Source organism: Anabrus simplex, chromosome 1, assembly GCF_040414725.1.
Source record: "Anabrus simplex isolate iqAnaSimp1 chromosome 1, ASM4041472v1, whole genome shotgun sequence".
NCBI lineage: Eukaryota > Metazoa > Arthropoda > Insecta > Orthoptera > Tettigoniidae > Anabrus > Anabrus simplex.
The window spans coordinates 1014372674-1014398598 of NC_090265.1; the positions used below are offsets into that span (position 1 = coordinate 1014372674).

General features: G+C 38.4%; 1 protein-coding gene across 4 annotated transcripts in view; it reads right to left on the bottom strand.

The window, feature by feature from the left end:
• Positions 1-686: 686 nt before the first annotated feature.
• Positions 687-25925, bottom strand: part of fwd (phosphatidylinositol 4-kinase beta fwd) — a 374395-nt gene continuing 349156 nt past the window's right edge. For all 4 annotated transcript variants that reach the window (XM_067136952.2, XM_067136953.2, XM_067136951.2 and 1 more), the window contains exon 12: positions 687-1105. In XM_067136952.2, the coding sequence (XP_066993053.1) occupies positions 912-1105 (194 nt within the window). In that variant the 3' untranslated portion in view covers positions 687-911. The remainder of the gene's footprint in view (positions 1106-25925) is intronic.

Below are 25925 nucleotides of genomic sequence, written 5' to 3' on the forward strand. Positions count from 1 at the left end.
CTTGCACATGCTGAAGAATGGCGGTTGACGTGGCGTGCGGGGCTGCCACCGCTTGGCGGCGGATGCGCCGATCCTCGTGTGCTGACGTCACTCGGGCTGCGCCTGGACCCCTCGCACGTGCCACATGTCCCTGCGCCAACCATCTTCGCCACAGGCGCTGCACCGTGGACACATCCCTATGGGTATCGGCTGCGATTTGACGAAGCGACCAACCTGCCCTTCTCAGCCCGATCACCATACCCCTCGTAAAGTCGTCTGTCTGCTGGAAATGCCTCCGTTGACGGCAGCCTGGCATTCTTAGCTATACACGTGTCCTGTGGCACACGACAACACGTTCTACAATGACTGTCGGCTGAGAAATCATGGTACGAAGTGGGCCATTCGCCAACGTCGTGTCCCATTTATCGTTCGCTACGTGCGCAGCACAGCGGCGCATTTCACATCATGAGCATACCTCAGTGACGTCAGTCTACCCTGCAATTGGCATAAAGTTCTGACCACTCCTTCTTGGTGTTGCATTTGCTCTGTCAGTCAGTGTATATGGAAACTAAATACACATTATTAATGCATAAGCTATATATTTCACTACTAACTATACCAAAGACATTTTATATCAACTGTTCATGTTAAGTCATTATAACACAAAGTTAAATATAAATCTCAAAAGTAATTTAAATGTTCCTCTTTGTTCAAGGTTTTCTATGGCTAGTCCACAAACTCTAGCTCCTAACTGGGAATTAATTGCAAACTAATTATTTATTCTTCTGATTGTTATGAATTAATAACAAGTCATTGACTTGGTCTGGGTCTAGTTGACTCCTACGACTTGTTAAAAGCATTCCAGCTTTACTAAAGTTTCTTTCGCTACTTGCACTGGTTGCTGGAATGCACAACGTACGTCTGGCAATTATTTATAGAGTAGGCAGACCGGTTTCGTGTTCCTTCCACCATCGCAGTAGGTCTTCTTCATCTTCACCAACATTCATATTGCAGTACATCCCTACTTCGTCGCCAGCACTGTCGCTTATCCATTCACTCAATTTGTTCTTTTTCTTTGGAGGCTTTTGTAGGCTAGTCGATGCACGCACAGCGCGATGTGAAGGATCTACAGAGAGAGAAATATAAAATTAGAAATACAAACTTAACGAGATGTTTGATGGACGTTGTAATACAGCCACTTAAGTAATTACACACAGCAGCTTATATTACGGAACTTGATATATCAGATGTTATACAGATACGTCTGACTTCGTCCATTACGCCCTACCTTTCATCTTCTTCTAATATTTTCACGTGGTGAAACGGGGGCCATAGAAATGTGGCTATTTTGTGTACAGTTGAGACCTGTACCTTTTCACTTAATAGCTTGTGAGCTCTGATTTTTATTTTACGGATTTCCTGAAAGTAAAATCAAGGTTCAACATAATATTATTGCAATGACTATGCATATTACTTAAGTGACAGAAAATGAAGAAGTCAATCATTAACAAATACCTCACTGTCTGTTTCACTGACTGAGCAGTGCTGTCGGAGTTTATGGAACCACAAGAGTACTAAGTGAATTGTTGGTGCTGTGTCATGTTCCAGATCATCGGTTGCTTCTTTGAATGGTTTAAGGAAAGCTACTATCTCTTCTGCAACCTCAACTGAAGCCATCTAACTTTAGGAAGGCATTATGATTTCGCAACAGTGCAACGATTTGATCATACTGCTTAAAACAGACTGTAACGTCGTACAGAGACTATTCCACCTCTTCATTACTTCTTTCTGTACCGTTGTTTGAAGCTGGGCAGCAATACTTTTTTTTTTTTTTTTTTTACCTCACTACTGCCTTTGCGGTGTTTATATTGTTTGCAGATACTGGAGCATCTTCCACAAGAAATCTCGTTTCTTCGAATACGTGCGCAAGTGCTGTATTTATGCAGTGAGCAGCACAAGGCAGATGTCTATGTTCTTCGAAAGCTTTCTTTATGTTTGAACCCTGATCTGTTACAAAAACATGTCTTTCATAATCACATTGAGGAATGTTTAACTCGTACATTCTTTCATGAACTTTCGCAATTATACTTGCACTTGTTTTAATTGTATTTGGAAATTTTGTAGTAAAAAGCACATTACTGATCAGCTTCCACTCTCTGTCTATATGCTGCGTAGTCAGCGTCAGATAATAGGTTTGGTTGTATTGGTCAGTCCACATATCAGCAGTAGCCAAGTAACATTTGTCGTGCATAGCAGAAAAAATCAGTGGCAATATTTCGCTTCGTATTTCATCTGCCTTTGCTTGGATGTTTCTACTGATGGAGGAATGATGCGGTAACACATAAACAATATCTACTTTTCCAAAATTAGCACTGATATTAACCAGTTCTTACTCTAATTCTTTAAAGCTTTCTCCGGCAACAGTGTTAAACGGTCGGAAATCTTTGGCACACATGAAAACTCACGCGCTAGTTATGGTTTGTTTTGTAATGCCGGGCAATACTTGGCGAGAAAATCCAGCATTAAATTTGCAAATGTGGTTTTTTCTAATAAGTTGTACCAGATTTATATGTTAACAGTGCATTGTACATTTCACAGGAAACATACGGTACCCTGTCTGCTGACTATCTGCAGTGACTACAAGCAGGAACTTCTTCCAAACATCAGAACTGAGTCCATCTCTCTTTATTAGTTTATATACACTGCTTTGAATTTTAGCCATAAGGCTGTCCGTCGATTCACGTGGCATGGTGAACTTCTGCTCAAAACTAACGGGTAACTCAATCATTTCTTCGCCCTTTTATACCTCCGAATTCCCGGGCTTTGCCCTATGCAAACAAGGGATTCCCTATATCTGGAAAAAACACATTGCTTGCAACGTAAGTAAAGCAAGCAAAGCCATCCTCCCTAGTCAGCAAGCTTCGCTTCGAACATGCCCTGTCGAACGAATTGGAGCAAACTCAGGCATTTTAGCTTACACGCTCAATTGGTTGCATATGCAGCAAGGCACATGATGTTCTGTCTTGGTTACCCGTCTCAAGTTCGAACAATGCACGACACTACTACCTACCTGTACAATGATTGAGAGAGATTTACCTTCATTCCTGTCCTCCATTACAAGTTTAATTATCTCCCTCAAGCTCGCTTTCTCTTCCCTAATCCTCCTTAGTTCCCACTCACACCCACAGTCCTTATGCCTGTCTCTCTCAGCCATTTTTTATCTCTTCAATGAAATGAAATAATATGGAAATATCATCAGAAGTAAAATAGCGTATTCTATGAACAGAAGTAGGTACGGTATATATGTCAGATGAAGGTAATAATGTACCGTATACGGTAGTACACAAAGATATTCTAGACGATCTAGCAATCAGGAAACAAACTGTTAGAATTACTACACTACAACTATACTGGCTAAATATATCCTGATTATAAAATACTAGGAATAAGAGGCTAACTATATAAATGTACAAAAACACCAAATAAGTTATGGACAATTTATTATTATTATTATTATTATCATTATTATTATTATTATTATTATTGTGTATTGCTTGGGTTATCTTTGCTGGAGGTGGTGATTATTGTTTTAAGAGGAATTACAACTGGGCAACCATCCTCTATTAACACTTATCAGAGGGGGAAAAAATATAAGGGGTCCAACACTTCAAAAAATGAAGGTACCGGCCAAAGAAAGACAAAGGCCATGAAGGGCATGCCAAGGTATGACTCTCTAGGGCTCACAAGCCTAATACTGTCAGGGTCGGAGAAGAACAAGAGTGGACCAATGGAGGTCGGATAGGATAGAAGTGAGTTATCTGACACAACTAAGTGGAAGCAATGTCAGGACTCAAGTAAGGAACCCATGGTTGCCAACCAATACTCCCAAGTTAAGAACCCCTCAGGTCTCTTTTAGTCGCCTCCTACGACAGGCACCTGATAGTGGATCATATTCTACAACCCCCAACTACAGGGGAATGCTAGAGAAGTTCATGCTTTATCTAGCAATTTTCTTGCAAGTTTGTACACTTCTGTTTCTATGAGTTTCAACTTGACAGTTCACCAGAAGTCGGACAATGGTGCCAAATCGTTACGAGTACAAACAGCTGATTCATGATACACATCATGAATGGAAATATATATACTCAAATATAAGTCCAGAATCAATTGTTCTTTGTAACAACATACCTAACTCACATAAGATGAACAATAACACACAACACATTTAGGATAAGGCTACAAAATAAAAATAGGGCAATCCTCGAGTAGATAAAACGTGAGAAAGTGAAATGAAATTTCTACTCAACATCTAGAAAAGCTCGCATAGCTGATAGATTCAATTTCTACTAAGGAAGGGGAAAAATCCTACAAAGGGAATACACCAATCATTTCTGAGTCACTATCGGCACTGCCATCGTCTGTTGAGGTTTCACTCTCGCTTGACCGTAACGAGATAATAAAGTCTTCCACATAATCATCTGTGATACTTTCCTTCTCCCAAGCTTTCATTATCTCACACCGCATGAGTTGACCATGTGGTTAGGGGTGCGCAGCTGTGAGCTTGCATCCGGGAGATAGTGGGTTCGAACCCCACTGTCGGCAGCCCTGAAGACGGTTCTCCGTGGTCTCCCATTTTCACACCAGGCAAATGCTGGGGCTGTACCTTAATTAAGGCCACAGCCGCTTCCTTCACATCCCTAGGCCTTTCCTATCCCATCATTGCCATAAGACCTATCTGTGTCAGTGTGACATAAAGCAAATAGCAAAAATAAATAATTTTAAAAAAATTACCTCAGATTTTATATGTCTCACAACCTTGCTCCCGTCTCCTGCACTTACAGTGCCTATGGCTTCCAAAACAAGTCTTTCAATTTCTGAAACTGTGAAGAGTCGGTTATTTGCAGCTACGTAATCCTTCACTGGGCCCAAATCAGTTCCATGTATTAAAATGGCAATGGTATGGTGGAAGGCAAACTACTTTATGCCCATACCTCATGGCTATTTCATCCACCATATAAACTGGGCACTGGGTCTTGTTTTGGTTCACAAGATGCACGAGATTCCCCTTCCTCATGTCATCGCAAACCAAAATATTGCGCTTCTTAAATCACTCAAGTAAACTCATTCTTTCCTTGACGGTGCTTTGTCAAGAATGACCAAGTGGTAGGGGGCATTGTCCATCATTATTGTGCTCTTTTCAAACAAGTTGCTCAGCAGTATTTCCTCAAACCATTTCTGGAATGGGCCACTGTTCATTTCCTTGTGGTAATCTCCGGTTTTCTTAGATTGGAACACATACAAGCAGTTTGACACAAAATCTTGCCAAGTACTGGCGTGAGTCACTATGACTCTGCCCCCTCCCCAGGTACTGCCATAGTGCATTCTATTGAATCATCTGCCCCAGGAATGAGAACCATTAACCCAAGTTTTGTCCAGCCATACAATATAATCAAAATTCTCGTCAACAATCATTCTCAGAAATCTGCACCGCCACATCACAATATTGTTCGTCTCCGTCAGCACTCTTCGTCTGTTAACCTTCCTCTACCTATAACCCACATTTTTAACTACTTTTCTAAGGAAAAATTTGCTCCCACTGAAAAGGCCATTGTTGTCAAGAGAACAAAGCAATTTCTCAACAGTAGGGTTTTCTTTTCTATAGTAGTAGGCGTAAATATGCTGACGAAATGTATCTAGTTTAAAAGAGTATAATTCCGTTACCGATTTAGGCTTATTTCTCTTCTTCCCTGGCGTTTCAAGTTTGGGCGGCTCCAATGTCTCAACAAAGTACTTCACCTACCATATGCTTATAACTGTACTCCTGTTAATCTTGATCACATAAGCTGTTCTCTGAACTGCTTTTGCAACAGGCAAGAAGGTGCACCGCTATCTTTTTCCCTCTTGAAATACTCCCTTACATTGCAAATAATTTCCCAGGCCTGTCTCCTCAGTGGAGTACCGCATCTGAAGGGCTTTCTTCTCTTCGGATCTTCATCCTTAGATGTAGGCGCTAACGTGACAGAATATAAAATTCACACAAGGACCCAAAATTAACCTACCCTATAACTACCAAACAAAATATTAAACTAAGCTACTAAATAAACTACAGTATTAATGTACTGTACCTTGCTATACACTATTCACCACATACTGCTATACTGTTAAAAAATACTAAACAAATTTTTACACACTCAACTAAAAATATAAACAAAAAAAAAAAAAAACATGTAAAGAACTGAGCACAATATAACACACAGCTGATAGCATGTGGTTACAGTAAACAACAGATTGACAATGGTAACCAGAACTGGAGTCTAATGCACTCTATATTAGAATGATCGGCTGGGTATGAGTTTGGCTGTTTATTAATTCACTTGGCCTCCGCCAAAAGGCAGCGGCTCAAATGTCAAGTTGAATCTCATAAGAACTGAACTATAGTTAATAGCAGAGTCACCAGATGTCAGGGGCAATCAGTTCAAAGGTTAGTGTTTGTGTGACCTATGCGTTCATCACTTGCTGCGTGGTTACTATTCACTACCAACATATTAGTGCTTCGATTGACTCAAAGCATTCTGGTACCATATTCCATTATGCAGGAGAAACTGTATACTGTGGAGGAAGTTCTCATACTCATAATCAACTAGTGACTTTGAAGAAGATGAATGAGTGAAAATGCTTAAAATGTTCACAATATTTCACCAAAATATTCACTGTCAAAACAAATTAGTGAAACATGTGTTTGAACGACTGATATTACAGTACTTTTGACACAACTGGTACCAATGGCCTTACTGCAAAGACTGATATCTTGTGTATTCAAAGCAGGAAATGTCTGAACTATACTGTATCTATATTCTAGCCCTGCAGTGCGGTGCCAGGAGACCCCTCGAAACAAAGTTTTTTTTTACAATTGGCTTTACGTTGCACCAGCCATACAATATGGATGGAGGCACTTCCGTGTATGTGGGGCTTGCCCTTTCTCCATCTGCCACCCCTAAATTGTACATGTACAATTTAAGGAAAATAAATAATAATAATAATAATAATAATAATAATAATAATATAATCAAAATTCTCGTCAACAATCTTTCTCAGAAATCTGCACCGCCACATCACAATATTGCTTCTCTCCATCAGCACTCTTCATCCATTAACCTTCCTCTACCTATAACCCACATTTTTAACTACTTTTTTAAGGGATAGGAAAGGCCTAGGAGTGAGAAGGAAGCGACCGTGGCCTTAATTAAGATACAGCCCCAGAATTTACCTGGTGTGAAAATAGGAAACCATCTTCAGGACTGCCAACAGTGGGGTTCAAACCTACTATCTCCCGGATTCAAGCTCACAGCTGTGCGCCCCTAACCACACGGCCAACTCGCCTGGTCAAAACAAAGTGAATACTTGTAGGTTGGTGTGTCATAGCGTTGTCATTTGCGGATTTAGCAAACCTTCAAGCATATACAGTGAGTCATAAGAGCAGTCACTTTGAACCAGGAAGGGTGCATTTTCCATCGTGGTGCTGAGGATTTCACTGTCTCCCCGTCTGTCATTTCTTGGTTGTGGAATCAATACGAGACAGGACAGTTCATCAGCTGGGTTTGACAAGGTCAATAATGCATTAAAAAAACAAAATGAAATCTGGTCATTCCTGCATTGTCATCATAACACTATTGACAGAGAACTCCAACAATATATCAGAAGGGCAACAGGACTCACAGTACCCAATCAGACTGTAAGGGAAAAGTTATGTGAAAGGAACTTACAACCCATACGACCTGTTTGAGTGTTTTGCTTAACGCGATATTATCAAGTAGTTTACCTTCTATTCGTCTGTAAACACATCAATTGGCAACTTTGCCAAGAGAAAGCCGTGTTCACAGATGAGTCGAGATTTCCCTTAGCTCAAAAGTGATGGCCATGTATCTTTATGGAGAGGCCCTGGTGAGTGTTACTTACCAAATGCTGTACAACAAATGGGAGGATCTGGACAAGGTTCTGTGATAGTGTGCGGGTGGCATTAACCCCTCAAGCAGGGAATAAAATTCTCTCGCCAGAGCCTACTGGCGGTAATTTAAATGGTCAAGCAGCAGCTATATTACAGTAATTCAAATAAATATTTATATACCTCGACAATGTTTGCATATAAATAACCCAAATTTTGAGGAGATACACCACAATAGACATTTTGTTGCACAAAAAAAAAAAAAATAATAATAATAATAAATAAATAAAAATAACTCCCCTAAAAGTTGGCTTCAGTGTGATAAACTTTGAAACACCCATCTACACAGAGTCCAAGGCCGCATTCCTTGCACCAGAATGGTATTTCCTTCCATTTTCCAGTAATCTGGTAACCCAAAATAAACATACAGTTCATCAATATCCACATTTTTCCAGTCACGAACTCTGGACCGCGGTGTCAGGTAATCATTCTTTGAATTCAAAAAGCCATTGGCATAGCAATTTGTCTCATCCGTAATTGTACATAATATCTCATCACCGAAAAATAGTTTAAATACTTCTGAAACGCACTCTAGCTGGTTTACAACTCCACATGTTTCAGTAAATGGAATTTATTTTTTGTGGGATGTATGAATCATCCATTTTGTTCCACTTCCAGTCTTCTTGTGTATGTTGATGCCTCACTGGCAAGACACTTTCATTTTCAACATTACTATTGTCGTCACTGTGTATACTTCGTCGTTATTTTCACCGCTTTTTTCTGGTAAAAAAATCTTAATCGCTTTCATCACTGTCAAACTCGCTACCACTATCAAATACTATAATATCACTATCACCCAGTTCATCTAAACATTCTACAATTTGTTCAGACGTGAGATTATACGATGTACTCAGACCTGCCATGCTTTCACTTGAAAAAAAAAAACAACAATTGGCAATGTGAAACCAAAACATATTTTATCACAAAGTTACAGTTCTAGGCCAAAGAAAACAGAAGAGGTGGGAGAACTGAGACTCAAGGTTTCATATGTCGCGTAGTACAGAGAAATGTCAAGAGATGACAGAGCTGGACTGTTTTGGAACAAGTGATGTGCTCAGTGTGAATGTCACATGCATCCGCTGATAGATAAGACTACCACGTATGACATTCATGTGCTCCCGGCTTGAGAGGTTAATGCCAACAGCCGTACAGATCTTGCTACTGTCCACGACCACCTTACCGCCAGGGAGTACATCAACCAGATCTTGTTAGACCACGTGGTGGTTGCTGCATACGGGGTTGGTTATGAATTCCTTCTCATGCATGACAATGCCACGGTGCATGCAGTGGGTAACACCAGGGACATCCAGAAAAGGCTTCACATTCAAGTAATGGAATGGCCAGTGGTGAGTCCCGACCTGAATGCTATTGAGAACGTGTGAGATATGCTTGACAGGTGTATTCATGGCCATCCTGTTACACCACAGACTCTTGTATGAAGTATGCCACATAGGTGTCAGGCTTGATAAATGCTTACAGAGGACATACATGATACTACAAGGGGGTGTCAAAACACTTACAGACCTCCAAAGTATTCTCCGTCAGACACAATACAATGGTTCCAGCATTCAGTCCACTGTTCAAAACACTCCTCGAAGACCTTTCTTAATAGTCTGTTGAGTATACCCAAAATTGCATTGTTTACTTCTTGATCACTTTGAAAAAGATGACCCCAAAGTTCCTTTTTCACTGCAGGAAATATGTAGAAGTCACATGGTGCTAGGTCCGGTGAATAACGTGGATGTGGCATCACCTCAATGCCCAATTTGGTTATTGTACCTTGTGTCTTGATTGCCCGATGCACAGGTGCATTGTCCTGGTGCAGGATCCATCCCGTTTGAGCAAAGTGTGGTCTTTTTTCTGCAAGTTTTCTTTTCAGTGGACCCTGTAACACTTTACAATAGTAATCAGCAGTAACAGTAAGTTGCTTTTTCACTACATGATCGTACACAATACCCTGCTTATCAAAAAAGACAAGCTGCATGACTTTCCCTGCACTCGCCTGACTTTGGCCTTTTTGGGTCTTGGACTGGAAGAATATTTCTATTGGGCAATTTGCTGTTTTGTCTCTGGGTCATAATGATGGAACCAGAACACGTCACATGTGATAACTGTGTCCAAAATATCTAGTTCCCGCCGAAGTCTCCCTTTCCATTCTTGACATGCCATCACACAGTGACCCTTCTGTTCATCATTAATCACACGTGGCACCCACTTCACTGAAACTTTTCCACGCCCTAGAACATTGCATATGATGTCTTCGGCTGATCCATAGGAGATGTTTATCATTCCAGCAATCTCTTCAATGGTTAAACGGTGGTCACCCTGCAACATGACATCAACTGTGTTCTCATTGATGTCGGTTTTCGAAGTTGAGGGTCTTCCGGGGCGTGGAGCATCCTCAAGATTAGTTTTACCTTCCTTAAAGTGTTTGTGCCACACAAAAACTTGCGTCTTTCCCACACCTTCTTCTCTGTAAGCTTGCTGCAATGCTTCCACTGTTTGTGTGGAGTTTTGTCCAGGAGAATGCAAAATCTAACTGAAGCACACTGCTGCAACTTGAGATCCACGTTGGGTACAGCGAACACGGCCTCCTTCCTCAGCTGCTCCCCTGAAACTGAGAAGCCTGAGGCGAGTGACACAGTGCGAAGCACGTCACTCAAGGTCAGACCTTTCCAGTACTCCCACCTGTAAAACTCCAGCGCGGGATTATTGAAACACAAAAAATCATTCCGGTTATTTTCTCTGACATCCTTTTGTAAAGCTCTCAAGTTTGGTAGCAAACCAAACTGGATGAGTGGCTATTCCCATTTTGTTTTTGACACTGTTCAGACATTTAAGGTAGTTTTGTTTGAGAATCTACATTTGATACATTATTTGTAAAGAATACAGGTGTATCTGCTAGCACTGCTAGTTGTCAGTTATTGTTCTATACAGCATGGCATATGCTATTCTTTTGAACAGTATATAGTAGGTTTCAAAAATAAGCCAATCTGTCAATGTCTCAACAATGTGAATAAATGCAAATGAGAGAGCAAAAAGTATCCCATACAGCAGGTAGGGTGAGCTGCCCCCGGCTTTTGTCCTTGAAACCACATTTCTGCTCTCACTTCGCTGGAGTGAAAATGTTACCGATTCCTGGAGTCTCCTTCCTGAAACATGTTTCTACCTTAAAGTGCCTATACAGAGGCACAGATCCAGAAAAAAGGCTTCACATTCAAGTGATGGAATGGCCAGTGGTGAGTCCCGACCTGAATTCTATTGAGCATGCATGAGATTTGCTTGATAGGGCTATTCGCAGTCATCCTGTTGCAGCACAGATACTCCAGGAACTCTTGTATGGAGTATTCCACATAGGTGTCACATAGCTTGCATGCAAAACTGCCAATTACTTCTGATGGAGATGCCGTGTATCATTTTCCTGATAAGTATGCAGAAGAGCCAATGCAGTAAATCCTTCTTCACTCATTGTTGAATGGGTCTTCATTCTTCTAAGAGTAGAAAATGATCTTTCAGCAGAACATGTTAGAGGCAGAATAACAAGTATTTGCATAAGACGTCAGATATTTGGGTACTATCCATTTCTAACTAGCGAAAAAGAGTTGATAGGCATGTTTTGTTTGTCACTGGTTTATTATTCTAGTCCATTTTCCATATATTTATTTCCCTCCCTTAGAGCATCTGTTGTGTCCAGCAAGTCTCCCTCACACTTCTTTGTGGCAATCACAGTGTTTTCAGTATCAGAAGTTTGGTTTGAGATTTAAGATGGTATGAGACACTGTGGTGTTGTTTGAGTCATTAGTCCATAGAATGGTTTGATACAACTGTCCATACCACCCTATCCTGTGCTAACGTTTTCATTTCTATGTTACTACCACATCTGCTCTAATCTGCTAGTCATATTCCTACCTTGCTCTACCCCTACCATTCTTATTGCCTACACTTCCTTCAAAAACCAACTGAACAAGTCCTGGGTGTTGTAAGATGTATTCAATCATTCTATCTCCTCTTCTCATCAAATTTAGCCAAATCAATCTCCTCTCACCGATTCAGTATCTCTTCGTTCATGATTTGATCTATCCATCTCACCTTCAGCATTCTTCTGTAACACCACATTTCAAAAGCTTCTATTCTCTTTCTTTCTGAGCTTGTTATCGTCCATATTTCACTACCATACAATGCCACCTTTCAGACAAAAATTTTCAGAGACATGTTGTTCTTTGAGTCATTAGTCCATAGACTGGTCTGATACATACCTCCATACCACCCTATCCTGTGCTAACCTTTCCATTACATTCCTATATCAATGTTTGAAGTGAGTAAATTTATTTTCTTAAGAAGGGTTTCCTTGCTTGTGCTAGTCTGCATTGTATGTCCGCCTTACTTCTGTCATTGTTAGTTATTTTATTACTCAAGTAACAATATTCATCTACTTCCTTTAAGACTTCATTTCCTACTCTAATTTTTCCTGCATCACCTGACTTCATTTGACTGCATTCCATTACTTTTGTTTTGGACTTACTTATTTTCATCTTGTACTCCTTACCCAATACTGTTTCCATACCATTCAGCAATTTCTCCAGATCTTCTGCAGACTCGGATAAACTAACAATATCATTAGCAAATCTCAGAGTTTTGATTTCCTTTTCTTGGATTGTGATTCCCTGTCCAAATTTCTCTTTGACATCCTGTTCTATATAAACAGTGAAAAGGAGAGGGGACAAACTGCCTTACTTTTTTTCCAGGTATCTGATATTTTTTTTTCATAGCCCTTGATTCTTATCACTGCAGACTGATATCCGTACAGATTGTAGATATTTCTTCTTTCTCGGTATATGATTTGGTACAATTGAGACACTTTTTATTATATGTATTCTTGGTAACATGCTGTGCTGTAACCAGTTTATCTATTCTATTTTGCCATGCTGGTTTCTCGTTCAGGTTATATGTGATTATTTCACTTCAATATTTAAATTTTTATTTATTGGTCTCCCAGCTTAATTTTGTTTGCAAGTGGAAGTTGAGTTAGTATAATTTCTGTTTTTCAAATGAAATTTTCAAACAAATATTTTGAGATTTGTTGTTTTGTTTCCTGAATATCACTGGCCAGAAGAGCTAGATCATCAGCAAATCCTAGACAGTTCAAATGTGTTATCCTTCTGGGTTCTAATTTTTATATTTTTGGAGTTGTTCTTGTACCATTCCCTCATAACGTACTATAGTGCACAGTTAAAAAGAAGAGGTGACAATCTGTCGCACTGTCTTAATCCAGTTGTTACCAAGAATGGTTCAGAAAGTTCTCCTTTGAACTTAGTTTTAGAAATTGTATTAGCCAGAGCAAGTTCAATCAATTTGATTAGCTTTGCGTGAAGTCCAAAATGACTTAAAATTTTTAATAATGAAGGTCTGTGGATGGAGTCGTAAGCTTTCTTGAAATCTCTAAGCGTTTTTTTTTTTTTTTTTGCTAGGGGCTTTACGTCGCACCAACACAGATAGGTCTTATGGCGACGGTGGGATAGGAAAGGCCTAGGAGTTGGAAGGAAGCGGCCGTGGCCTTAATTAAGGTACAGCCCCAGCATTTGCCTGGTGTGAAAATGGGAAACCATGGAAAACCATTTTCAGGGCTGCCGATAGTGGGATTCGAACCTACTATCTCCTGGATGCAAGCTCACAGCCGCGCGCCTCTACGCGCACGGCCAACTCGCCCGATATAAGCGTTATTAAAAGGGGCTTGTTTCGTTGTCTGTAATATGCCATGACTTGCTTCAAAGTTATTATTTGCTCAGAGCAGCTTCTCCAAGGTCTAAAGCCTCTCTGGTATTCACCTAACTCTTCATCAAGTTGTTTTTTAATCCGAGTATCTTAGAGAAAATCTTATACGTGTAGTCAAGGATGGAAATACCTCTATAGTTGTCTGGATTATTTCTTTCACCTTTCTTATGAACTGGATTAATTATAGGTGTTGTCCATTGTTCTGGGAATTTTTCTGATATCAGAATCTTTTGTAGTATCATATTTTATCAATCACTATTATTATTTAAATAACTCACATTCAGTCAAAGACCGGGCCAGGAATGGAATGATACCCCACTTTAACTCCAAGTATTTGAATTGCACAAGATGGATAGGACTGTCACATTACTCACGGGTAACAACTGATGCATAAGCAAAAGAAGTAATGATTATGTACCTGGAATTAACTTGAAATTGACAGGGGAATTGGGGATCCTGTCCCACCTCTGCTTCAGGGATTACATTGTTTAGTACTGCAGCTTTGCCCTTTTTCAGGTGTATGATTGATTATCTCTTGCTTGGCTGGTAGGTCTGTACAGATCCCTTGATTCTCTGGTATCTTCTCTTCCTGTTCCCTGACCACCTCAGTTTCCTCAGTGATCTTGTTCAAGACATCTCTTCATCTGCTGTTCTTAATTGGCTTACTGCTGCCACATTTCTTGTTGGTGAGACATCTTGTAATAGCATAAAGGATTCTAGTATCTCACATCTCTGCTGTATGCTCAGCTTCAGTGGCTAAGTTGTTCACAAAATCCTTTTATCTCTACGGGAACACATTTTACTGTTCAACTGATTGCAGTGTAATTCTTTTAAGTCCTCCCTTCAGCTTCTCATGCTCATGCTTCATTTTTCTTAGTTTTGGCAATTTTCCCCTCTTGGATTTTGTGGTTATCTTGTGATACCCATTCACGTCTTCCTCTGTTTTATGCGTACTAATGCCTCAAAAATTGTACTGAAGATTAGATTAGCCCTGTTCCACAGTTGATCAATATCCTAAATTTCAAATTTGACTATCACCTTGAAACAGTTCTGCAGTTCTATTGAAAACTCTTCTTGAAATGGTTTCTTTCGACCCATTTGTGTACTTCAACCTCCTACATTCTCCTGGTTTTCAAACTCTTGCAACTTAAAATGCATACAGTTTGGCTATTTCTCGTTCAAGTTTCTCTGATTTCGTTATTTGGGTTAATTTAGGTTATCAGCCCTAAACCCCCTTTCCGGGGGGAGGGGGGACGGGTACTCACTGCTTCGAGGCTTGCACAGTTTTCTTGTAGGGGTTCTCTCCTTTAGCCTTTAGGGATCCCTTCCTCACTCACAGAGCTGTGGTTGATGTCGTATTTACCCAGGAAAGCTGGCGTGCCTCTTCCGCCAGCTCTGCTATACCAAGATTCACTCTTTCTGCCTTCAGTATCAAAAGGAAATGGAAAGGAAGTTAAAAACCTATCTTAAAGTTTGTTCTTCATTGATCAAAGGTATTTAGTCTAAACAACAATTCCATCAACAACAAGTTGTTGCTATTAAAATAACTAATGGAACTTCTGTGATCTGTGGCTCCTCCAGGAAAACAAAAAATTCTGTGTACCTTTCTTATAGCCCTCAACATAAACATTATCCTCAACCAAATTTCTTTGAAGATGATCGGGATACTCCCTAAACAGAACTCCAGCTTAAAAATTATAGTGGCTATACATGGAATCATATATGCTTTCTTCTCACATAATCCTACAATTTAAGAATCATTCTAGAAATTGAAATTTTCTGATTTTATTCCATAAAATACAAATGGAATGGACATCAATATACATGTTTTATATCAAACAATAGAATAGGAATAAACAACATTACAATACAGTCAATAATATAGATGAACTGAAATGTCATTCACACTCTTACAATTTCTAAGGCAAACAAGGGTGTAAGAAAAACATCTCCTAATACATTTAAAAAAAGCACAAAGAGAAAGAGGGAGAGAGATTACACAAACCTGTTTGCACTTAGAAGTGTAAGTTTCCGTCTAGCAGAGACAACATTCACATCATTAAAGAGAGAGGAAATATACAAGAAGAACATGAATTAAACACAGACTTCAAAAATATTGTATAAAAACTAGACAGACATAATTTTTCAATTGTTTCCACATTAGAAGTTCTTTACTTTCAACACTATCCTCGGCAATGACTTTTCATAACACAAACAGAAAAGAGAATGAAACAGAAGGATACTCATATGTACAACTAATGCCATATCAATTTTTAGTAATTTTTCTATGGATACAAAACTAAAGTTTCACGATTGGAAAGAGATTAAACAATAATGGGGTTCGGGGATCGTAATCGCATAGTTTTAACCTCTGAAAGAGATCTCCATCACCTTAACAGAGCCATAAATAGGGCTTGGCATTCCTTTCACGTTTTTTCAGGGTCGTGTTTATTTTCTCCATGTAAAATATTATTAATGCAACAAAATGACAGAACCTTTTTGCCCATTCTCGAATCAGATCAGTAACATTGAAGTTTATCCTTTTCTGTAACATCATCTAAATATAAGAGAAGAGTGGCTAAAGGACAGAAACACAGAATAAACTGTCGCTGTCAAGTAAATCAGCCAACAGTTGATCAAGATATTTACTGGTGCAGTATTCACAATTCTAACTTACCCTTTTGGCCGTCCACTAAGATGTCAAATTTATAAAGGAGGTATTATATATATTTAATTATAATTATACCTTTCAGCACTTTGTCTGCAAATCCCTCAGAATGAACTAAAAGCCTCCATAATCTTCTATTTGCCTGGCTGAATGGCTGTGACGGTTGAGACGCTGGCCTTTTGGCAGGTTCGATCCTGGCTCAGTCTGGTGGTATTTTAAGGTGCTCAAACATATCAGCCTTGTGTCAGTAGATTTACGTAAAAGAACTCCTCAAGGAATAAATTCCAGCACCTTGACATCTCCAAAAACCAAAAAGTAGTTAGTGGTTTATAAAAACTTTTTTTTCTTCTTTTTCGCAAGTTGCTTTACGTTGCACCGACACAGATAGGTCTTATGGCGACGATGGGACAGGAAATGGCTAGGAATGGGAATGAAGCGGCCGTGGCCTTAATTAAAGTACAGCCCCAGCATTTGCCTTGTGTGAAAATGGGAAACCACGGAAAACCATCTTCAGGGCTGCCGACAGTGGGGTTCGAACCCACTATCTCCGGAATACTGGATACTGGCCGCACTTAAGCGACTGCAGCTATCGAGCTCGGTAAAACAATATTTAATCTTCTATTTGCAACTATAACTATGATCACATCCTACTTCTCTCTTACGACTCTTTTTTACAATTTGTTTTATGTCGCACCAACACAGATAGGTCTTTTGGTGATGATGGGATAGGAAAGGCCTGGGAGTGGGAACGAAGTAGCCGTGGCCTTAATTAAGGTACAGCCCCAGCATTCGCCTGGTGTGAAAATGGGAAACCACAGAAAACCACCTTCAGGGATACCGACAGTGGGGTTCTCGTAGACATTATCTCATCCTCATGACCCAGCCAGCCTATTATTCTTCAAAGTAACCTTTCTTCTTCAAGTAGTCCGTGACCCCACCACCAAAGCAGTTCATGCACACTGTTGTGTGTGTCCTCCGTGCCTACAATCTCTGCAGCCCGCAGCCCGCCCGACACATGGATGTTTCCAGAGACCACGAGGCAGACTGCAGTGCGCTGACGTGATCGTCTGTGACGTCAGCCAGCGCTATAAAAGGAGCAACGTTTCTCGCCTCTCCAGGACTCCTACAGTGTCCAACGACCAGACTACACCGCAAGTCAGACACGGAGGTACCCTCTTAAAAATGTGTTCTGAACGGGTAGACTGATTCCTGGCCGTGAGGTTTCACCTCTGGACATTGCCTCATTCGTCCTGCATCCCGTAGCCACGTCGAGGACCCATCCAAGCATTCTGCTACTCACTCAAGTCCCCTACAGTGCTCCGACTCCAATAATAACATTCTGCTATATATGAACACTAGACGCAAGTTTCTTGCAAGTTATATGCCTCCTGTTAGCATTCTGCTAATACGAACTCTCTCTACAAGTTTCACTTGTTATTATACATGACCGATAGTTTTCGACTATCAAGAACATTCTCTCATTTGAACAGACTGTCTCATCAAGACAAGATTGAATGTATATAGGAATCTCAATTCTTACGTATGTAAATATTATTCAGGCCCTCAGCCTACTACCTTATATTAACATTAAACGTGTGCAACTCAACAAGCTTCAAGAAAAGTTTCGTTCTATTTCATGTACATATTGTATAAAAATGTTGAAGCAATAAACTTTTATGTTGTGCCTTGTATACCAAGTCCCTTGTATATAACACACACAACTTCAACATGTTCACTAACTTTGCCTTTATTTCCACATTACAAATATCCTACTGCTGTTGTTCCCAAATGTTTGCACCAGCAATCATTCGCTCTACTTTCACATCTGTAGACATAAATACTAGTAAAATAAAACCTAAACCTAATATTAGGGCTCAAGTAGAATTAAAAAAAAATTAAAACTTTATCCCTGATTACTGCAGCAATAATAACACTTTACACACCTAAAACTATACTATACTTCAAAATTGAGGAATAGTAGTGGTGAGTAAATCATTATTCCCATTTTAAGTCACAGCCAGTGATGGAAACAAGAAAAAAGTAACTGCCCTAAATTACAGTTACCTGAGAAATATTTTACTCAATTACAAATAATTTTTTCAACAAGTAATCAGTAAAATTACAATTAATTCACAGAACCAGTTTTAAGGAAACCTTTTTTTTTTTTTTTGTACGGTGCTGGAATGATACAAAAGCTTGCAAAGAAAAATATATTACTTTATTTTGAGTTTTTTTTATAGCATAGACACATTAAGTGGTAACCATCACTGAGATGAACGTTCAATTATTTTCCCATAATTTTTTAACTTATGGCATTTCAAATAATAATTTGTAATTTACTTGGTTCTTAAAATTCTCATTGCTAAACCAAAGTACATCTTTGCATTTATTGAAAAGACACTCTTGAAGGCATTCTGTGTTTAACTTTAAGAACCTTCTGAGCCGTGATGGATATTGTCTTTGAGGTCTTTGGAAATACTAGAGGGGTAAGAAAGTACCTCATACAGCACTAGTGAAACTAACAGTTCTGCTGTAATAGAACGGATGAAGCCATCTTCATCATTACTTATTTTCCTCCCTGTTTCTGCTTCCATGTGATGATATATATACTGATTACTAGAATGTAATGATTAAAATTCTATTTTAATAAGTATATTATGAGTAATAATTGCATTTTGCAAAAATATACAAGTAAAACTTACTACTTAAGTATTAGTTACAATTAATTCGATTTCTTTAACTCAGTTACTTCCCAACTCTGGACGCAGCACCTATACTCTCTTTCCACCAACTTCCCTTGCCCCATACTGGTCTTAACTAAACCCTTCCCTCATGTCTGTCTTCCTAGGCTTCTTTCTTTTAATTTAATATTTCATAATCTTTAACGCAGCCAATGACCATTATAATGATAAATATGTACAGTGGAATCCCGGTAATTCACACGCAGATAATTTGCTTTGTGGTTAATTTGTAGGTCTTGAAGAGTGTATTTTTTATAGCAACTAATCATCACATGCAGTAAAATAATATCTCTGCGTCATTTAAAGGAATTTCATTGTGATATGATGCATGGAGACAAGTTTTTCTTCAATGTTACAATAGGTCTATTTGCATACTGCAATAAGAATTCTGCAAACTTGAAAACATTAGAGCACATTGTTGCAAGTGTTAAAGCACAAATTTTCTCACCTTCAAAGCCAAGATAATACAAGAAGAATGCACTTTCACTCAAAGCCTTGCTTACCTACCTGACACCCCAAAGTCGTTGACCTGTTCTAAACTTAGTTGCATAAGGTGAATGTGCAAACAGTACAGTCTACTCATGTTAGTTGACAAGAGTCAACGTAGGTATGAATGTGCAGAAGTCTTTTTAAATTTTCAGATAATTTTGATGCAAGAGTTTTCAACCATGATTTGTGATTGTGTAAGTTTTCAATATGAGCGGTCATAAAGTGAAATATAAAAGGTTAACCATAAGTGAAAACCTGAAAATAAGTTATTGTTGGCATAATCCACATGCATTTTGTAAAGCTTGTGTACTTCTTGTTGTATATTCATTTTCCTCTATTGTGTTTGCAATATAACACAAAATGTTGTCATTACTTTTTTGTCTGTTCATACATTTCAATATTTTAACCAATAACTTTGTTTCTTTACCAGGCTTAAAAGAAGAAAAACTGTGGATAATTTGCGGTTTTCGATAATTCGCGGAAGTTTGTGCATTGTCTGTCTGTTAGGTCATCAGCCCAGAGGCTGGTTGGATCCTCAAATAGCACCACCAAAGGTTATGCGGTTATAAAGAAACCCCAAAAACCAATGGCAGCACCAAGATGAGGAGTGAGGTAGTTTACCATTGCTTTCCTCACTGGGTCAGAAAGTACTATTGCAGCACGACTGACCTTATGAGCAGCGCCTTTCATAACACTCAGATGCTCTAGTCGTGCTCTGAATGTCATTTACTCAGCACTACCCATACCCCAGCAACTTCCATATTGTCACAGCCATGGATGTTGACTGGGACTTCGGTGGAAGCTAAACTTTACTCTTGCCTGTCCATTTTCACACCAGGCAAATGCTGGGGCTGTACCTTAATTAAGGCCAAGGCTGCTTCCTTCACACTCCTAGGCCTTTCCTGTTCCATCGTCATCATAAGACCTGTCTGTGTCGGTGCGACATAAAGCAAAAAAAGTGTAAGTGTTTCAGATTAAGGTTTCCTTTTAAATCATCCATGAAAAATAACTCACCAATAAATGTGCTGACAGAAAAGAGAAGAAATATAAAACAATGACAAAGTGGAAAATACAGGTTCTATACAAGTTCTGCTGTCTAAATCCATTCTTAACATACAGAATGAGTAGCATGCAAACTTGACAAATTCAAAATAACTTGTGCTTTTCAATTTGTTTACATTCTATAGGCATGTAAATAAAAATGTACTACAAACTACAAAGCAACCAATAAACGAAAAAGAATAAAAACTTCAATTTCCTTATAGGCCCCTATTACAAATATACAGAATAAATTTCAAATTAAGTTTAAAAACTACTCTTCAGCACCTTTGTATTCCTTCTCCCCCTTTAATTTCTTATAGGAGGCTTATATAAATATTTTTGTTTATGATTATTTCACAAGTATATTCGATATTCATACATTTAATTACCTGGTCTATGCAAGTGAATTATCTTATTAACAAGTTAACTGATTGTAAAGCTCATGTTATTTTAAAATTATCTTAAGTACACTGGAAGATGTGGTTTTATGTGACTTTTTCATTCCTTAACCTGCGAGTGGTCGCTATATGAGATTTTCTCTCACATTATTTGTTATGTGATATTACTTTACAGTGATGAAAGGAAGGTGACTGTTTCCTCTTCTAGCTGAGTTTATAACTGTAGTGAGTACAATGATTCACATTTTAAGAGTAAGCACCCCCTCCCCTATCCAAAACAAAGGTTCCTATGTGTCCATGCGCGCTGTGTGAGACTTTCTCTCATCGTGGGACTAATGATGTTGGTGTTATGTTGAAGTGGAGCGGGAAACTTATTCCTGTTGTACGTGTTAGTATTTGTATTATGAGCACTTCTTGTTTTTGAAAATGTTACTGTGTTCAGAAACCTTGCTTTGTACGTAAATATTACTAGATAGAATGCATGTGTGAGATTTTATTTTTTACAACTGCAGAACGGAAATCATTTTTATGTAGCCTACATTGCATATGTTATTTTGAGTAGTAATTTTTGTCTGTAATAAACAGCTTATCATTTCATTTCTATCTAAAACATGCCTGGCTCCATCGCTAAATGGTTAGCGTGCTGGCGTTTGGTCACAGGGGTCCCGGGTTCGATTCCCTGCAGTGTCGGGAATTTTAACCATAAATGGTTAATTTCGCTGGCGCGGGGGCTGGGTGTATGTGTTGTCTTCATCATCATTTTATCCTCATCACGACGCGCAGGTCGCCTACGAAAGTCAAATCCAAAGACCTGCATCTGGCGAGGTGATCTTGTCCTCGGACATTCCCGGCATTAAAAGCCATACGCCATTTCATTTCATTTATCTAAAATATATATATAAGATAGAACTTGCGTATCATTTTAGTAAATTCCAGCCTTACGTCCCAAACACTGTGAAAAATATCATATTTATTTTAATGTGAGAGAAAGTCTCACGCGCGAACACTCACGTTACATTTCGGCTAGCGACCACTCGCGGGTTAAACATTAATTAGCATCTACAGAAGATACCCTTGCCTTATCACTCCATGCTGTGCTTTCATTCAAAATGTGACTTTAATGACAGTGGCCTAAAGTGATTTTTAAATATCATGATTATTATAAACAACCAAAACATATAAATATCTCAAATTTTTCTAACTTATCAGCAGATGCCTGGATGAAACGGTAAGCAATGTTGAAAACAAATCATCTTTAATGCATACCAGCTTTGCAGATCAATAACTGCACAACAGTGTCTTTAAAACACCAAACTGAAATATTTTGAAATCTATCTCTAAAAATCAGAAACAATTCAGCAGCAATTGATTCCAACACTTGGAATCAAAACAATAGGAGTCTGGACTGTTTTCTTCTGAAGCAACTAGCAGGAAGGAACACTTCATAAATAACTTACGATTTTATACTTAGCTAAGAAAAAAATCTAAACTTTTCCATTACAGAACAAGTCATTTTAATAATCACCCTTTCTACACCAAGTAGATGGAATATTGGCAGACTTAGTTATATTTTATAACATGTTTGTGTGTTTTACACAATGAATCTACCTCAGTTTGCTACCTGCAAAGATCAGCTATTTTGTTCATAAATTTACTTTTACACATACTCTTTCAATAACTGGTAATAATTTTAAAATAATTTTGGGTCTAACAAGAATGCTTCTTGTATTGCTACAATGAAAATTCCAAATGACTATAATCTTTACTCACTGTCAGAGATTGTCAAATGAAGCAGGTAGTAAACTGAGGTAGATTCATTGTGTAAAACACACAAACATGTTATAAAATATAACTAAGTCTATAAACAGTTTAAATCTAGAATTTAATGTGAGATGTAATTTTTACGGTAAACACTTAGGGTATTAGTACAGTTTTCATTATTGTTTGAGGTAAAGAGTCTGAATGTGTAGGTTTTCATTATTGTTTGAGGTAAAGAGTCAGAATGTGTATATAATTAGAATAGTATAAGCAGTTCTGAAAAGGCTCTTCTTACATCAGAGATCATCAGTTTTGTGATGGGGTCATTTCTTATGCTTCCAACTGCTGAAACAGCTCCAACTACAGACCGAATGGTGATTAAGGACACACTGTGTGGATTCTCAATGAGAAACGCTTCATTTACACAGAAGAATTGCATTGGAATTAAGTTGATACAATATGAAAAATTCATAAATTCATAAGAGAGTCTCATCCTTACTTGTGAATAGTAAACTTAGCACATCATCAAGTTTTTTGCTTACTGATTTAATTGCCTGTATTCTCGACTTGTATTTCAGGACTTACATGACCAAAATTCCATATGACGACTTTTTCAGGACATTTGTGACCTGTAGACACCCTGCGTAAAAACAATGATACATCACTGTGTGTGAAGTAATCTGATGAACATGAGATGAAGAAATTATTTTTTATTTTAAAGAATCTTAGAAATATATTTTTTAAATGGCTTCCATATCATCTCTTTCACTTTATATGATTATTTCATAGGAAGCTAACCTGAAGAGCAATTTAAAGATGTTACCATTCCATAAACAAATGTTCATTCCTCAAAGATTTAATTTAGTTTTTCTCCCAAAGGACAGCTCTGAAATTATCAAATATGAATATAACCATAGATCCCAAAGCTTAGTTCACATAATCCCACTTACAGTACATGAAACTAATTCCTTTCTTTTAGACATTTTTGTTTTTTCCGACTTGTTTAACGTCGCACCAACACAAATAGGTCTTATGGCAACGATGGGATAGGACAGGACTGGGAATGGGAAGGAAGCGACTATGGCCATAATCAGGGTATAGCCCCAACATTTGGTTGGTGTGAAAATGGGTAACCACAGAAAACCATCTTCAGGGCTGCTGACATTGGGGTTCGAACGCACTACCTCCCAAGTGCAAGCTGATAGCTATGTGACCCAAACCACACAGCCACTTGCTCGGTCCTTTCTTGTAGAGTTGATGGTCTAGATGTCGGGCACCTTAAAACAACTATAACCAATTTCTTTCATTTCTCTTATTCATCCTTATTTCATTAATTTGTTTTCATTAGACCAGAGTATATAAGAGTAGGTTGCCATTTTATTGCCTTTTTAGTTGTGATAAACCACAGTTATTCTTTAAGGATTCAGAACTTCCTTTGTTATTATCATCATTATTATTATTATTATTATTATTATTATTATTATTATTATTATTATTATGCTATGCATTCAATACTTCAACATCTGATGCCTGAAGCTTTGTCCTGCATTTAAGCAACCTAAAATGCTGACGAACTGTGCTGTTATTTTTTTATTTTTTATTTTTTGGCTAGTTGCTTTACGCATAGATATCTATGCCTAACGTCATCTTCAATACGGAACAATAATGAGAGTTGTTACTTGTAATTAGTTGCTTTACGTCGCACCGACACAGATAGGTCTTATGGCGACGATGGGACAGGGAAGGGCTAGGAGTGGAAAGGAAGCGGCCGTGGCCTTAATTAAGGTACAGCCCCAGCATTACCTGGTGTGAAAATGGGAAACCACAGAAAACCATTTTCAGGGCTGCCGACAGTGGGGTTCGAACCTACTATCTCCCGAATACTGGCCGTACTTAAGCGACTACAGCTATCGAGCTCGGTTGTGCTGTTATTTGATTCTGCAACATTGGACACAGTAGATGCGAATACTACAACCAGCTAAACCTAATTAAGTAAATAATACAATAAATTAACCATATGAAATGTAACAAATAAATAATTTTAAAATGAACTAAACGAAATTAAACTTTACTTTTGTATATTCGGTGTAAGAACCTAAACCAAACATGAAGGTTTATTTAACATTACAGGCTTTTTCATTTTCAATATATTTTACACATACTGTACTTATGATTATACCATAGTACTTCCATTAATACTAAATAAACATAAGAGTTATTTGATTTCAAAGAAGCCCATGTCTACCAAATTTTGTGTTTCTAAAGATGAAGCAAGCCTATTCCATTTTTAATAATAATGAATTTACTGTAAACAAAAAACAAAACAAAACAAAACAAAAAAACAAAAAAGAAGAAAATGAGTGAAGAATGAACGTCTCAGTTTTGTTAAGATTATTTTTGACTAGTTGAAGTAATCTTGTACCAGGCATTCAGAACCTATCTACATAGCTATACTGTGATCTCTTCCTCGAGAGCACAAAGAGTATGAGAGTTGTTCCTACACACTTTCTGCTTAAGGTTACCCCAAAGATAAAGGTCACAAACCATTAGTTGGAAAACTCACAAACATCTTGTAGTGAATATGCTGATATGCAAGCTGTAGTGGTGTCCTTTTGAAGTAAGCTTATTGTTTTTCTTCTTCCGTGAGCATTTGAGTGAATGGTCACAAAATGTTATTCACATAGTGCTCCAAATCATTGTCTCTTGAAAAAGTACAGGACTGCACACATTGTACCTTGACTTTTTCGTAGTGCAACGAAATTTCATTACTCATAAAAAGAAGTGTGGGATCCACAATTCTGTTGTGTACGGATAGCAAAATCCACCTGCAAAACTTGGAGCGTGCATTCGAGTCAGTAGTAAGATTTAATTTTATGAACCACAGATATTTTGTGCAGGTGAAACTTGATCATTTTAAGGCTTTCAAGATGGAACCTACGGGCATGCCACATTCTTGGGAGAGCCACCAGGTTGAATTTTTTCGGACTCAGTTGCATCCTCAGTCAGATATTTTGAAGCCGTTCCTCAGCAAGAGCTCATTTAGGACATCACTCCTTCCTATCAGAAACAGAGCCTGT